Below are 16,410 nucleotides of genomic sequence, written 5' to 3'. Positions count from 1 at the left end.
TTCCTTTATCCAAACATTTAGATGGTGTATTTTTTTGTATCTGATATTTTCAGCCTGCTGGTTTTTGGCAAGCAAAGGGACGCTCAGATATTCCTGATCTTGTCAACCATTGGTCACTACTCCCTCTTCCCACTCATTTTTACACCCTTTGGTGAGAGAATCTTGTTTTTGTATGGTCATTGTGTTTGTATAAACATGTACTTTAGTATATATATATATCTCTGCATGAGTAAGTGCTTGTGTGCGTGTATATATATATATATATGTGTGTGTGTGTGGACGTGTACGTTTTTTATGCTTGCATGTACATGTGCATGTGTGTTTGTGTGTGCGTGTGTGTGTGTGTGTGTGTGTGCACGTTTGCGTGTGTGCTCTGTTGTAAAGCAACAGCAGGTTTTTGTTTCCATTACCAATTGAAGAATCTTTCACTTTTATGTATTCACTGCTTTTGGATTCCTGTAATTGTCTGACTTACATAATTTTTTTTAAACTACCTTGATTTGTCTCTGGCAACTTCGCTTTCTCTTTCCCAAGAAAATTTAAAAAGGAAAGATAAGTAAAAGCAGACTGTATAGCCTTGGACAAGTGATCCTATCTATATGTTCAATATTTCTGTGGTCCAGTTGTCTGATTTTCTGTTTAGATATTTTTTCATTCTTGTGTTTGTGATTGGTGTTTGAGATGATGTAAATTGACATTGAATGTTGTCTGAGATGGATATTTGGACTGGGTTGTTGGGTTGACTTGTTATTCATACTGTTGGGTTTCTTTTATTATTGTGCTGGCAACTTGGAAGTTGCTTGGCAAAAGGGTCCTAAGGAGACTGGGTTGGGGATAAAAGAGTGTATGGTTATCTGATTAATGTGGTTTGTGTAGTTTTTATTATGATATTAGAGAACTTATGTATTGTACCTTCAGCTTTTCTGCTTCCATAGGAAGACACATTGGAAATAAATCGTTATTTGTTGTTGTTATTACCATGCATTAAAAACTTGCAGACCAAGCTGATAAGTGTGTCGTAATGTAACTTGTTTCTTTTCCCCACAGAAAACTTCACAAAAGTACTGCTGTTGGCCATGTCTACCATCTATACCTTCTTGTCGCTGGGTAACATTCATGGGTATGTCCAGCTTCTCATTTCTCATTTCTACCTGGACTTGCTTAATGACTCGATGTGTAGCAAGCTGCAATGAGTGTGGTGGTTTTCATTTTTAGTCTTGAAGAAGAAATGAGATATTTGCTGTGAAAGTGTAAACCCTGTAAGTTTGTGTGTGTGTGTGTGTGTCCCGTCTCATCACCCCTGCACCTCCAGGAACTTGTATCACCAATGCAGGGATCACGCTAGACTTTTTCAAAACGCGTGCAGCTTACGCAAAGTCGGCAAAAAAACGCGTAAGAGTCAGAATTGCGTCAGACCTATGACACTAAATCAAAGGTTTACTCACCTGTTTTCGCCGCTCACGTCGGCGCTGAAATTCACCGCAAGCCCTGACAATCATATTGAGTCGATTCCGTGACTGAGATACAGTGGAAAACAAAAAAACGCTAGGGCCTAGGCTAGCCGAGTAACGTTCAGCAGTCAAACAAGGCTTAACTTTCCCGCTACAGGGTCACGCCCTGTAATGATGCCACTCTGTTCCAAAACTCGTCAACTAAGCAGTGTTGTGTGCGCGCATACTCTGTTAATTGGCTGTAGCTGTTAAGAGTCACGTAGGCATCTCACAGTGCTCCGCATGCACAGACACTTTGTCTTGTACCGTCTGATTCAGTATCGCAAACCTAGCTGCCAAGTCAGTCCTAAAGTTGCATTGATACGGCTTGGAGTAAAAGTTGTTTTGCGTAAGTGTTACGCGTGATCACTGTGAAAATGCGTCAGCGAAAATCAAAATGCGTCAAATACGCGAAAAACATGCGTTAACGCGATCCCTGCCAATGGATCATGGCCTCAGTGATCAGCACCACCCCTCCTTTTTTTCCCCCCTTCCCACACCTGATTTTGATAATTCAAGTTTGCGCCACATGATATCAAACATGAATCTTCTGTGTGCATTAATCTTCCTCTTTCCTGCTTTTTCATGCAGGTGTGGTGAACATTTTAGAACACTGGCCATGCACGGGTGTTCAGTGCTAGCACTTTTGTTGGCCCTGCGAAAGTTCGTGAACCCAGGAAGTAGGGCATGGATATAAATAAACGCAGCTGACAAACGGGCCGCGCCAGCGGCACTCGCTGTACGCTTGTTCGGCGGTAAATCTGTTTTGTTTCTTTCGCGCATATCTCCTCGGATGGATCGGAAATAACGACTAAAGAAGTGGTTTTCTAAAAAGAACACAAAATAAGCTTTCCATTGACTCCAAACACAATATGTTTTCTTACATAGCGGTTGTTGCGGCAATGGCTGAAACATAAATGAAGAAAGAGAAGAGAAGGATAAGCAGAAACATGATCACAAAAATCGTTAAGTTTAAATCCCTCTCTAAGAAAACAGGCGTTTATCACAATAACATCGTAAATACACACAGAACATTTAGCATGCCTGCATGCAGATTAGCTTACCTTTTGAGTTGTGCGATTTTTCTTGGCAGCACAACAAATGTTTAAATGAACACACTGTAGCATGGTGAGAGTGAGCAGCGGGGGGATGGAGAACGGGGTGAGTGTCTGTCGGCTTATGGCACTGCCGTGCCCTTCATTCTACGAGAAAGACGAAGATTTTTAAGGTAAAAAAAAAAAAAAATGAAACAATGATGTTGATAAAATAATGACATTGTGTAAATCAAATCAAACTGCACTCCAATAATACAACCAGGAATAGCAATAATTCAACTTTCTGTAATCGCTGCAGGAAATGTGTGGATGCTGTGAAAAGGTGGGAAAAGTGGGGAGGGGCTGCGGGGCCGAGTGAAACAAAGAAAGCAGTGTCCAGGTTTGGCACGTGGGGCCAGAAATACCGCGGCGAATGCGCCGGTCAGTGCAGAGTGCGGTGGGAAAGTCTGGCATTAAAAAATTTTTGACCCAAGACACTAGACGCTGCTCGGCCAACTAAAGAGCCGGATTTTGTGCTCGGCTGAGCAGCCGTGCATGGCCCTGTGTGTTTGGCCAGGCTGTAAGCACTAATGATGAATGAATTAATAGAACTTTTGCCTTCTTGTTCCAGTTCTCAAAGCCGGAGCTACCTCCAGCTGCCCTTGCTGTCAATGCTGGAAAGTGTGTACTTGTTGGGAATCATTCCCCTAGAGACATACAACTCCTTTGTGCACCACTACCTGGGCCTGACAGAGCGACTGCCCTTCCTGCCTCTGCTCCTCACTTCTGTGTACTGCGCTGTAGGCGTGTCCTACTGCTGGCTCCGTTTCTATTTGCTCATGTTTGATAGCAGGGTCAAGAAAGTGAAAACAAACTGATTATGGTGGATGGCTGATCCAAATCAGCTGTACGCATGACTGTTTCAGTGGCAGCTGAATACAGATCTATGGTGTGAGACGATTTGTTGATACATTCATGTAATAAATGAAATGCTGACCAACTGAATCATGTCTTAGGCATATATTGTTGTGGCTGGCCAGTACTTTGTCTCTGAAGTACTTGCAATTTATTTCTGTTAGCGTTTATCCTGTAGAGTCATTTGGTTGACAAATACCTCAGCTCATTTTTCTTTTACTATAGGAGCTGCATGCTTGGAATTCCATGAGATCCTGAAGATCTACATGGACTCTAGAGTGTGTGTGTTACTCCCTCCTGTGGGGAAGCCAGAGGCACTTTCAGAATAAATAGTATCCCCTATTTATAGAAATGATGTGCCTGAATCCACCTTCTTTCTATCACTCTTCTTTGTTTCTGGCCTGTTCCTTTTCTTTTTGTCACCTTTTTTATTTTCTCCTCTGCTGGTTTCATCTATTTTTCTCAAGAGCCTTGTACATTTTTTGTCTTTTTTATGGTTGATAACTGGGCTTTCTTGCTGTTTTTTTTTTTTTTGTTTTGTTTATTTCTTGCTGTGTCAGTCTCTCTTTTTCTCACACTGTCCCCTTTTCATTGTGTCTGTCTCATTCACTTAAACAAGGCAGTACTGTGAATGTATTTTCATGAGTCAATGACTTGTAATGTATGTGGTGTTTTGATAAAAATATGTATTTCTTTTTTTCTTCTGTCTCATTCACTTTTAGCAAGGTAGTACTGTTAATGTATTTTCATGAAAATCAATGACTGATAATGCATATGCTGTTTTTGATAAAATGATGTACTTTTTCTTTCTTCCATCTTCATCTTTTTTATTCTTTAATTTTTTTATCACATTTTTTTTGTGCTCTTTCCAGGGCTGAATGAAAATAACATTATTTGCTTACTTAGAAAATAAAATCCATTTAAAAATCATTCATTCATTCTTCAATTGGGCCCTTGTCTTCCTGGCTGCTTTCATCTCATCCTCTGTGCATCTTCCCCATGTCTGTCTGGGTCTGCTCACTTTTTTTTCTTCTTTTTTTTTTTTTTGTCTGTTGAGGGTTCCATTCCAGTGCTTGTCTAGTGAGGTTGTTTGGAAGCTTGTGCAGGCTGTGGCCAACCCAGCTCCGTTTCCTTTTCACGACTTTCTTGTTGATGGGATTTTTTTTTTCTAGTAAGAGTTATATGGAACATCAGTTCTTCTCTCTCTGTCTCTCTTGCTCTCTCTCACATAATTGCAAACTGTAACAGTACATGCAGACAAACAGAATGTGTGTGTGTGTGTGTGTGCTTGTTTGTAAGCAATAATAAAGCAAACAACACCTGCTACATCCATATCTTTATTAATGAAACAGTAATTGTGACAAATAAAATGAAAACACAAGACCATGCATTTCACTCCCCTGGAAAAAAAAAAAAAGAGAAACACCTAGTGGATCACCAATCCATCGTCACATATTCACGACAGGCATGGAGCAAATGTCTGTTTTCCAACTGATTTAATGCATGCATATGTTTTTAAATAATATATAGAGAAAAAGATGTATCTGTAAGAATAAAGGAGATGAGTCAGGTAGTGATGAGGCTGAAGATGTGTCTGTGAGCATTTTGGCTCTGTTAAAAAAAAAAAAAATATGTGTGTGTGTGTGTGTGTATGGATGCGCACTGTAAATAGCTTCAGATCAATCTCGGAGGTGTCAAAATATGTGGTTAATCCACCTACAAAACAAGACATCTGCCGAACCTTAGGCCAACACATACACTGGAGAAAGGGAAAGAGAAAAGCACAGGAGGGAGGACGGCATCAAGAACGAACAGCATATGCCTGACCTGTGCAAAAACTAAAATTATTGGCTATGAATAAAATACACCAATATATTTTCTGATTTTCATCAAAAGCAACAAAAATTTTAATTCCATACCTGCACACACAAAGCCATAAATATAAAAGACTGATTAAAGTAGGGAAGAGTGGGGGAATAATCACAGCATCCTGCGTTAAAAAAATGTATGTAATTAAGGTGTATGTACTTGAGGGGATGTTCACTCAGTCTGTCTTCGTGACTAATAAAGTGATAAAATCATCAGTGGGTGTTATCTTGTATATCTTGAATAAGAACAAGCAGTCCTGAACACCAGTGAAGTGACTCAGCAGCAGTGCACAGTCTGCTTTGCTGTTTTTGCCTCCTGGCGACTTAACATCAGTTCTTTTTTTTCTTTTTTTCTTCAACAGCAGATGTGGTGTAGCATATATGGATCAGTCTGCATGCTTTGAAACCTTGAAACTGAAACAAACTGAAACTGCCTGCACTTTGACTGCACAGACAAACCCAAGTGTAGCTTTATATAAGGGACTTGGAGAGAGCAGTTTGGGAGCAATGCCACTGAAACAATGCAGATGATGGGGCAGAAAGAAAAACAAAACAAATTTTACATGTATGGTCATTAAAATATGCATGGAAACAAAACATGGTTCAAGTATTTTGCAGCAGCTCAATATTGCTCCTATCACATATGGCATTCAAAAATATTCATCCCATGTCATTTTGAATGACATACACTCCTGCCACCTATCACAAACTCATTAAGTCAGACATCTTGTTTTTTTATAGTCCAGAGTATGGGAGAGAGAAAGAAAGAGTGATATTATTATCAAATTGTCAACTACTATCAATAAACAGTGCAACCTATATTGTATAAATGGAGAAAGATAAAGCAATTGAGATTTTTATTACACTGCCAACTACTGTCAATAAACCACAAAACCTTTTTAAGTCCAAATGGAGAAAAAGATTTTTTTTTTTTCAAACTGACAGATAATGATCAGCTGTACAACATTTTGAAGTCAAAATTGGAGCCTTACAATCTTTATACGTCCAAACTGTTGTAAGGAAAAAAGATAAAGCCAACTTCTGTTAAAAAGCTAGACATTATCTGTTGTCCAAACAGAGAGAGAAAGATTATTATCAAAAAGCCAACAACTGTCAATGAGCCATACAACCAACAGAGTAAAAGAAAGATATTATTAAACTGACAACTACTTTGGTAATCCATACAACCTTTGCAAGTCAAAATGAAGTAAGAGAGTGATACTATCAAAGATTGTCAACTGCTGTCAATGTACCAGACGATCTTCATCAGTCTACATGGAGTAGGAGAGAAAGAGGGTGATACTATAGTTTTAATGCCAACTGCTGTATACCAGACAATCTTTACAAGTCCAAATGGTGGTAGCAATGAGGGAGATGAATATAAGGAGAGAGTGAGAGGGGGTCAGAATAAGGTCTTCAGTGCATTAGAAGTTGCAAGCAAAAAAATAAAATGTTTAATGGTGGAAGGACTCCTATTCTGCACAGTCTACAATCTGTTTTTACACAAATGCAAACAATTACTTGCAACTGTTTATTGTTGGTTATAGTCCAGCCGCTTGCAACTATTTATTGTTGCTTATGGTCCAGCTGGCCACATAGGGCCATATCAGGACTGTGAAACCATACAAGTGCTCAACCATGTCAACACAACACTCACATCTTAAAGTATTGGAAAAAAAAATTACTGAGAAAACCCCACAAAACACAGTTCATGACACATTATCCTAAACATTTAGCTTCTTAGGGCAAATAAGACTCGGCCGTGCTAATGCCAGCCTTTCTGCTTAATCTATCATCCCCAGTTTTAAAAAAATCATAAAAAGGAAAAAACAATGCTTCAAAGCCAAACAAAAAATACATAAAAAAGGCCATATATGCAAACAACACTGCAGAATGGACAGCTAGTGTCCATCCCAGTGTTCACAATTTCAGTACCTAATCGCTAGTGCAAAACAGCACAGACAGTACATCACAAACTGCAGAAAAGAGAGAAAAAAGTGTCAAGGCTTGCTTCAAAAATGAAGTGGGAATGAACTGGGAAGGCAGAAAAGCACACAACTGTGAAGGAAGAATTAACTAGATTACTTCATCACTGGGCATGAACAATGAGAACTATAAATAAACCCTGTGGATTATTTTTTAACCAACCCTGAACAATAGTAAACACCTACAGAAAGAAGGTGCTGTGGCAGATCTTAACCTCTGACGGAAAGACTAAATTTATAACTCATAAATCCTCCATTATCATATCCTGATTACAAAATATTTCAAGCAATCTGAATTCTCATTAAATAAACACACACAAAAACATGAACACACACACACAAAGTTATGTTTTACCCTTTGTTTTAGTGTGAGGAGAAGAGAGATGTGCTAAACTATGCAAGTGGACAGTCCAGTGATGTATGCAACAATCACAAATTGTCAACATACATGCATAAACATCACAATATATACGCTTTTTTAAAATGCAAATGACAACTGATGAAGAGATAATTCAATACATCAAAAGTAAAGGTTCATGGTGTTGCCAACACATGTGTAAGACAAGGATATATTTTCAGCAAAATCACTTTTTATTCTTCAAGCAAATAATCCTGTGCCACATATAAACCACACAATGGCATGAAATGAGACACATCATCTTCAGTGGTGTCCATGTTTAAAAAAAAAAAAAGGAAAAGAATAAGTTGACACAAATGCAAACAACATAAGAAAGAAACAAAAAAGCAGAACACATTCTGACCGAAACAGGACAAAAAATCTTGCTGAATACACCAACACATTTTCGCATAAAGGAGTGCACCAAAAGAATAGTCCCCATAACAATACAACCATATGCATCATCCAGAAACCTGATTCAATGTCAGAATCTTTCTCCTGAACCTTTCTTATGAAGACCGGGCATACACAACCACAGAATGAAAACAAAGACCTCCAAGGGATTGCAATTAGTCGTTTCAATGCTGACTGGTTAAATAGCAGCAGTGCCAGGTAACATTCCACCAGGTAAATAAGCAGTTCTTGACGACTCTGGGATCACAACTTATGAAACAATGGAACGCATTCTTATTTTCGTCTTACAAGTCAGTCCATCCTTTTTTAACCATCCCGTCAATCTGTCCCTTCTACAATGCAAGTTATACGAACAGCAAAAAACCATTATAAATATATATATCAAAATAAGTATACAAAACACAAAAAACAACATGATACATTTATTAAATATTTTGCAGATACATGTGTCATGCTGGACCTAGCAAAAAAACAAAAAACAAAAAAAACAAAACATCATACACTTATCAAAATGTCTTATGAATACATCTGTCATACCAGACCTGATTCAAGGAAGACAGGTCTTCTGAGTTCTGTAGCAAGATAGGCACAGTTGTAATACTGCTCAGTTTGGCCATCAAAAGCATTGAGAACAGAATGAGGGTTACAGTTGCAATTGCATGACTCAAAATCACAATGCTGGTGTCACTCATGCCTCCAAACTGGTCAATCACGACTCAATGTTTATACTTGTCACTGTCACAGATATTCACAACAGTATCTTCCCTCTGTGAACTCACCATCTGATTGAAGTAAACAGGAAAAGAAAAAGTCCTATAATTTGGAATTTTTTTTTTTTTAAAGACTGGAAACATTTTATTACAAGATCAATGTTGATGGGGAGTTGTGTAATAACCATTTCTAGCCAACTGCAGCACTAAGTAACTAAAATTAATCAACAGGTCACTCCCCCCATTCCCTCAACCCACATTCTGCATTGACAGACCTTGACTCCCATGTTTCTTGAAGTGAACTTTTTGTGCTTCTGGCAGACAGCTTTTGTGTGTACAGCATACCAGTTAGGTGGCCATCCTCATTTTTACAGGTCTGCATTCTGGCAACATTTATGTTCAACATTACAAAGTGTGGCATGGCAAAGTCATGCCATGGCCCCTCAGTACAAACCATTACTGTTGATGGCTGACCTAACCACAAATGCAAACACTTTATTGAGGGAGACCGTTTCACAATGAATGCACTAGAGATAAGATTTCTAATTCTCAACAAATGAAAAAAGAAATCATTTGAAGAATACTCTTTTTTTCTTTTTTTTTTGACAGATCTTTTAGGTTGGTGAAATAAGCTAAGTATTCACTTTTTAATGTTTTCATTTTATACAAGCTTTTGTTAGTGTAGTGTTTCCAGTCCTGATATGGCCTTCACAGTCAGATAGACTACAGACATTTAGAATAAACAGTCATGATGACACACATCTTTAAAGATGGAACTTTATCTGACATCATCATTTGTCACTTGGAATGACAACAAAATTTTCCATGTACATTCACAGCAATAATAAAACAATCCAATCTTGGCATTTTGTACAGATCAGCTTCATGTCAAGTTGACAACTGTACAAAATGCTACATATGCCAATCAGATGATCCTTTATAATAACTGTACAACAGTATTGTCCTGAACTTCTGCCTTACATATAATCATGCATGTGTGCCATTACCTGCACACACATGCAAACACTTTCACTGAAATCATAACAAAAACAAATAACTGTTTTCAGCAAGCATATATATTTAGTATCTAAGAAACCATGAGTCGCAAACATTGACCATAATTTTCACTAAAAAGAGAATGATGTTGGTAAATCTTAGTTCCATGAAGAAATATATGTATATTTGCAAATAGACTGGTAATAATTATGTGCATTGCAACATGTCATCGCAATGTGTAATTAATTACTTTTCTAGGCATTTTCAATTTTCCCCACTGATTTTACTTTATGAACCAAGTCTACCATAGTGAAATACAGTAAATTAGAAATATATGGACATTATCAAGCAAAAAACAAACAGACAAAAATAAAACAGCCAATATTCATAAAAGGCAATATACAAACAAAAGAATGACATATTTTTTACTCCTCTCATGTGTGTGTGTGTGTGTGTGTGTGTGTGTCTGTGTGTGTGTTCATGCAAGTGTGTGTGCTTGTCAGATCAGCATCAATATATTGGATATAAAATATACAGATGTTTGTTGTGAACCTGACAAAGTGACATTTCAAGATTTATGTTTCTGTTGTGAGTATACCATTCATCTCTCTCTCTACTACAACAACTACTACTACTACAGTGTGTGTGTGTGTGTGTGTGTGTGTGTGTGTGTGTGTGTGTTTTGCTTACATTTCAAAGTTCTGGGACTTTTTAAACTTGTAAACTATAACTACATCAAGTAAATGTCTGTGGTATACACACACAAATTTTCAACATCATTCGTACTCATACATGTGTGCACATTGGACCCTCTGTTCTGTCAATGTAATCTGACATTAGTAACAGGCATGGGCTTCACAATAACATCTCTGTGCACCTTCCATCAATATACACACAAAAACACATGAAGAGGAGAAACTGAAGATCACTTTTTTTCTTTTTTTTTTTATCAGGAATGCAAACCCATTTCATCATCAACAACTTATACAGTGACATATATATTCAAATGGATACAAAAGCAAAATCATATTTGTAACATTATGCTACATCTGTCATGCAATGATACCAAACAAAAAATGATTAAGAGACAGTTTTGTGGTTCACCAATACAACAACAAAAAACACACCAACTAAGAAACAAACAAAAAAATATTGTGCCTGTTGATCTTCTGTTGAAGATTTCAATGTTTTAAGAACCAACCAAAGTACCTTCGGAACACTTCATGGGTACAAGTAGTCAAAACAAAACCATTAAAAGAGCAGGACATTAATAAAACCATTTCAATGAATGTTAAAGAAACATGCAACAACAACAACAAACATATCATGGACCAACACAAAATTAATGTCACATGGTTAACCCAGTTGACCTCAATACATCTTACCAATGTTGTCAGCATGTTAAAAATAAACCCCCTAGAAATATGCTACCAAAACCAGAACTGAATATCAGCAAAATTCATTTCACTGGAATTCAATCATCAGGAAACAAAAACAAACAAAAAGAAAAGAAACCCATCCCAGCAGGAAGATATTCCCTGACTCGCAGATTTCCTTCTTCCTATGCCAGATTACAATGTACACAAAGGGCTGTACACCATTTTTGACACCAAGCGTGAAAGACAACCATTAAACCTTGATCACCATCCACCATGCACAATCCTTCAGGTAATATCACAATGACTAGACTGCGTCAAACGCCATGCACAATCACAATGCTCAGGTTAAAATGATCAATTTAAAAATCGTAAAAATGCAGATGCACCCCCTAGTTATCTTAACCTACCAAGTCCTTTACACAGTTCTCCCTCTCACTTAACAGTAAAATAACACCAACAACAGTAATATGCAAAACAAACCTTCCTGATGATTAAGCAATCTTTGTGCAGTTGTGAATTATGTGTTTAGTTTTACAGTCTGAATTGTTAAATAAATTTACAGACACTTAAATAACTTATGAAATGTGAACACAAGTTGTAGACAACTGTTTTCACCAGGAGGTTGGGAGAGAGAGATGGAGATGGAGTGAGAGAGAGAGATAGAGAGAGAGAATATTATTAATTGTGGACATATCTCATTATCTAAGACATTATAGACCGTAATACTTTCTATGCATTGCTCAAATTGGTGCTGTGTGTGTGTGTGTGCGCGCGCGCGAGCATGTATATGAATGTGTGTGTGTTATTTGTGAAAAAGAGAGAGATTGAGACAGAATGGATGCAGACATATTTGTGCTTTACTGAACAGACCATCTGATGTTTAAATAAATCACTTTATAAATAATCTGTTTTTCCACAAGACATAAACTGTAAAATAATTTAACAGTTTCAATTAGTATAAATAGTTGGGTGGTGAAAAATATGCTTTAAAATTAAACAAACAAATATTCATGAATGAAATACAATACCAAAATTAATTTCACATTCATTCCCTTTAGTTTAATAACAATGATTCAACTATTTCAAAAATTATGAATTGAAATTTTACTTTAAATATGAACAACGCAAAAGCAGTATGTTGCATGCAAAACAAATGAAAGCGCTTTATCTTTCTGTGTGAATGGTTAGTGTTTGGTTTCATTCAAGTAACACAACATGAAAAAATAATTACCTGTTGAAGGAAAGGGGAAGCTGGGAAAGGGAAAGGATTGTTTCAAAACCATGGTTGCCCAACAATTTAGCAAACTAGTCATTTCCTCTCATTTAATCCAAACAATCCAAACTATCTTCCAGGTTTGAATCAAGACATCTGCCACACACACACACACACATGCAGATGTTTATAATAAATAAAAAAAATTACAATAGCCTAAAAATCCACATATTATAAAAGTAAACAGTTCTTCAAACACACAGATCACTGGTGTAACTTTTTCTATTTTAATAAATGAGAAGTCAGCATTGTCACTTTACACAATTACACAAGGAAGTAATTTTGATTCATATATCGGGTGTCCCAAAAAAAGTGAACCGCTTTTTGACAAGTATTTTCTCAGTGATAGAGAAACCAAATTCAATGGAAATTTTCACACGGTAACCTTAGGGTATCATCAACAAGTCTGCAAAATATCTAAAAGTTCGAACGCAAATTATATGAGTACTGTCAAATTCAAAACAGCATGTCAAAAAATCCAGTATCAGAGCTGTGCAATGTGACCTTCATCATGTTCATGCCAACTGCCAGGTGTTGGCATCTGTCAATCAGTGTCAGTCTAAAAACAGCCTGTCTGGGTGTCAAGTCTATTGTTGTTGTTTTTTTTTTATTGTCGTCTGTATCCAAAATCAGTTCTGTCCAAAGTTTCACTTTGGAAGGCTTGACCATGCCTGTGAGTGAAAGTGATAGGTTACTACTGAAAACTGTTTCAAGGAGAAAGGCTGGGGTGGAAGGAGGATTGTAAAGGAATTTCCAGGCAAGGGGTGGAGTCATGTCACTGTAAATAGACTTATCGCTAAAATACGCACTACAGGGTCAGTAGCACGTAAACTTGGCAGTGGGAGACCCAAGACTGCATGTTCGGAGGAGAACAAGGAGCATGCTGAGGAACTGATCCAATCCCAGGAGAAGAACCCAGGGACCCACAAATCTCTTAGAGAAGTTGCAAGTGATTTACAAGTGAGCAAGTCTTCTGTGCAAAGGATGGTGCGAAAGAACTGGAGCTGAAGCCCTTCAAGAGGATTCGGGTATCAAGGAGGGACCAAAATGTTATAGGGAAAAACTCGCTGCTATAACTTGAATGACCGCTACTCGGCCACTGATGTGAAAAGGATCATTTTCACAGACGAGAAAGACTTTAGGTTAGAGACAGCTAAAATTTGCCAAAACGATCGCGTTTATGAGAAACAGAAATGAGAAATTCAGCCATCTCGACTCTATCATGAGACTTCTAGATTTTCAAAAAAGATAATGGTTTCAGCTGGAGTATCCTGGAAAGGAAAAACAAACATTCATTTTATTGACACTGATAGAGCCAAGGTTAATAGCGAAAGCTACATTCAGTTATTGGATGACAATCTTCTCCCTGATTGAAGGCGTCTTTATCCTAGAAACAATTACGTGTTTCAGCAAGATGGGGCTCCTTCACACACAAGTAGAGTAACCCAGGCCCATATGAAAGAGGCTACACAAGAATTCACCAAGAAGGATGAATGGCCTCCACAAAGTCCTGACTGTAACCCAATGGATTATGCCATATAGACTCTCTGAAGGAGAAATTTTACCGGGGAGTGAGAGACAAATTGACCGAACAGGCTTTAAAGGACAGGATAATTATGTCATGGGAGGAGATATCAGTGGAATAAATACATAAAAGCATTTCTGCTTGGAAGAAACAGCTTCATTTAGTCATGGAGGAAGACAGAGGCCACACTGTGCATAAACTGAAATAAGTGAGTTTTCCTTTGATACTGGATTTTTTGACATGCCGTTTTGAATTTGACAATACTTGCATAATTTGGTATTTTGTATAATTTGCAGACTTGTTGATGATACGCTAAGGTTACTGTGTGAAAAATTTCAATGAATTCGGTTTCTCTATCACTGAGAAAATACTTGTCAAAAAGCAGTTCACTTTTTGGGGGACACCCGATATATCATGAGGACAAAGTGACCATCAAACAGACCAAAGAATGGCATATATCATATATAGTAAACATATGTTTCCATGTTCTGTGATGATAGCTGTAAACTACAATGCAGGCTTGCCAGGGTTCCCACTGTGCACTGTACTGCTCTCTGATTGTGTGACAGCTATAATTAGTATACAACTATGCTTCAGAAACGTGTTTTCATTTGTGTCATCCTATCATACGTCTATGTCCATACATGTCTTTCTAACCAAAGCCTACTCTCTATCCACCCCTTCCCCATTCAAAATCCCCCTCAATCATACCCTTCATAAAACCCAAAACAACAAAACTCTTCAGTCAAAATCCCTATGTTGCAGTACTTACTTGTTATCCTCTTTTAATGATTTGTAAATTGGATTAAATAAATCATTGTTGGTGAAATGATTTAAAAACACAAATACATTACAAAAAGCAACACATAATTTGTCAAAGAGATAGACAGTACCATAGAGGAGACCAAAAAGTGGGGGATAGTCATAAAATCTGTATGATCCAAAAACATTAATTAAAAAAAACAACCTACATTCAAAATTAGGTAAATCTATCAAAAAACAAAAAAAAGCAAGTACATTCCACATGTATAGGCATACACCACAAGGAAAGCTGGAGCATCACTCCATTAGCAAGCGCAGTCACTTTTCTCCCCGTCCTCCACGCTCTGATTGGCCGACTCCAAACCCCGATGTCGAGGGCTCCCCCTCAGATTCACAAAGTCATTGCGGGATGCATCACTGGACACGATTTCCGACAGGTGAGCCGGCATCATGGGCCTGGAGTTCTTCAGCTTGTGGGCCACCGTCATGAAAATGGCGTCCACATGATTGGCTTTTTCGTCGTCTTTGGCCGACGTCTCAAACAAGGGCATGTTGTGAGCATCGGCGAACTTCTGGGCAAGGTTTGTGTTGACAGCCACACGCTCCACCATGTCGCACTTGTTGCCAACCAGGATACGGGGGATGTATTTTGTGAGGTTGTGGCGGTCACACTCTTCAATCCAAGAAGGCATGTTCTCAAAGGAAGACATCTTGGTCATGTCATAGACGAAGACCACTGCATGGACATTCCTGTAGTAGTGCTGCACCATGGACTTGCGGAATCGTTCCTGACCCGCGGTATCCCACAGCTGTAACTGTAAGGAACAAACACTGAGTGATAAGCAAAAACAATAATCAACTTTAATCTTCAACTTCAATCACAAATATCCCAATCAATTTTATTTTGTCATAAAGATTGAAGATCCTTATTAATGGAGTGTAAACCTTCTTCTCTCAAGCACTTACATATCTTTTAGTTTGCTTACAAGTCTGGTGGATTTGTTTTTATAGTTATTTTTTCTTTCTTTCTTTTTTTAATACCAACCTTGTTGCAAACTTGTAAGTTGTATTAAGTAATTAACTATTGTCAACCATGTGTTTAGATTTAACCAGTTGTTCCAGTGAGGTTTGGTTCTGTTGGGGTGTGGGTGTGTTTATGCTAACTTAGTGTTCGCGCGCACACACACACACACTCACACCTTGTCAACTCTTCCCAGTCTGAGTAATCACTTTTTAAATTTTCCGGACAGAGAGGAAAAGCAATATTTTCATCTTACTTTCAAATGTTCCGAGTCCACTTGCACAGATTTTTCTCGAAAATCGACCCCGATAGTTGCTTCTGTTTTATCTGGAAATTTTCCAAGGCAAAATCTGTATGTTAGACACGTTTTGCCGACATTCGAATCCCCAATCACAATAATTTTGAAAATTCTCCGCTGTGTTTGTTTTTCAACCACTTTCACTGCGCCTTCCTCTGCTGTTTCTACAACAGCGTCCGACCGAGCTGAGTCGTGGATTTGATCCCCACTAGCGTTTCCACTCATCTTTAAACTGAGCTAACACACAGTAAATAAAAGCATCAAGTGGAAAAGTTGAAACCAAAAGCTGTCGCAGTAGACTTATTAACTCATTCACATCAAAACATCATGCGAGTCGCCATCT

The 16,410-nt window shown here is 37.9% G+C and overlaps 2 protein-coding genes across 2 annotated transcripts in view; one reads left to right on the top strand and one right to left on the bottom strand.

Annotated features, from left to right (window-relative positions):
• The window catches only part of LOC143298821 (dolichyl pyrophosphate Glc1Man9GlcNAc2 alpha-1,3-glucosyltransferase-like), a 21,756-nt gene extending 13,160 nt beyond the window's left edge, over positions 1 to 8,596 (top strand). Inside the window, exons 11-13 of the mRNA XM_076611811.1 lie at positions 54 to 151; positions 1,048 to 1,120; positions 3,156 to 8,596. Coding sequence (XP_076467926.1) covers positions 54 to 151; positions 1,048 to 1,120; positions 3,156 to 3,402 — 418 coding nt within the window. The 3' untranslated portion in view covers positions 3,403 to 8,596. The remainder of the gene's footprint in view (positions 1 to 53; positions 152 to 1,047; positions 1,121 to 3,155) is intronic.
• Positions 4,764 to 16,410, bottom strand: LOC143298822 (putative Ras-related protein Rab-33). Its single transcript, XM_076611812.1, has 2 exons — positions 16,026 to 16,410; positions 4,764 to 15,563 (listed from the first exon to the last, which is right to left on the bottom strand). Exons 1-2 carry the CDS (start codon positions 16,290 to 16,292, stop codon positions 15,054 to 15,056), a joined length of 777 nt encoding a protein of 258 aa, XP_076467927.1. The 5' UTR covers positions 16,293 to 16,410; the 3' UTR covers positions 4,764 to 15,053.

Source organism: Babylonia areolata, chromosome 24 (assembly GCF_041734735.1).
Source record: "Babylonia areolata isolate BAREFJ2019XMU chromosome 24, ASM4173473v1, whole genome shotgun sequence".
NCBI classification, from domain to species: domain Eukaryota; kingdom Metazoa; phylum Mollusca; class Gastropoda; order Neogastropoda; family Buccinidae; genus Babylonia; species Babylonia areolata.
The sequence above is the reverse complement of the archived record's forward strand: the minus strand, read 5'-3'. Positions and strand labels throughout refer to the sequence as shown.

Bases quoted from the DNA above. Each gene is read 5' to 3' on its own strand.
- LOC143298822 (XM_076611812.1), bottom strand. From the start codon at position 16,292: ATGAGTGGAAACGCTAGTGGGGATCAAATCCACGACTCAGCTCGGTCG. The intron at 15,564-16,025 runs GTAAGATGAAAA...TGTTCCTTACAG, and splicing joins TGGACTCGGAACATTTGAAA to TTACAGCTGTGGGATACCGC.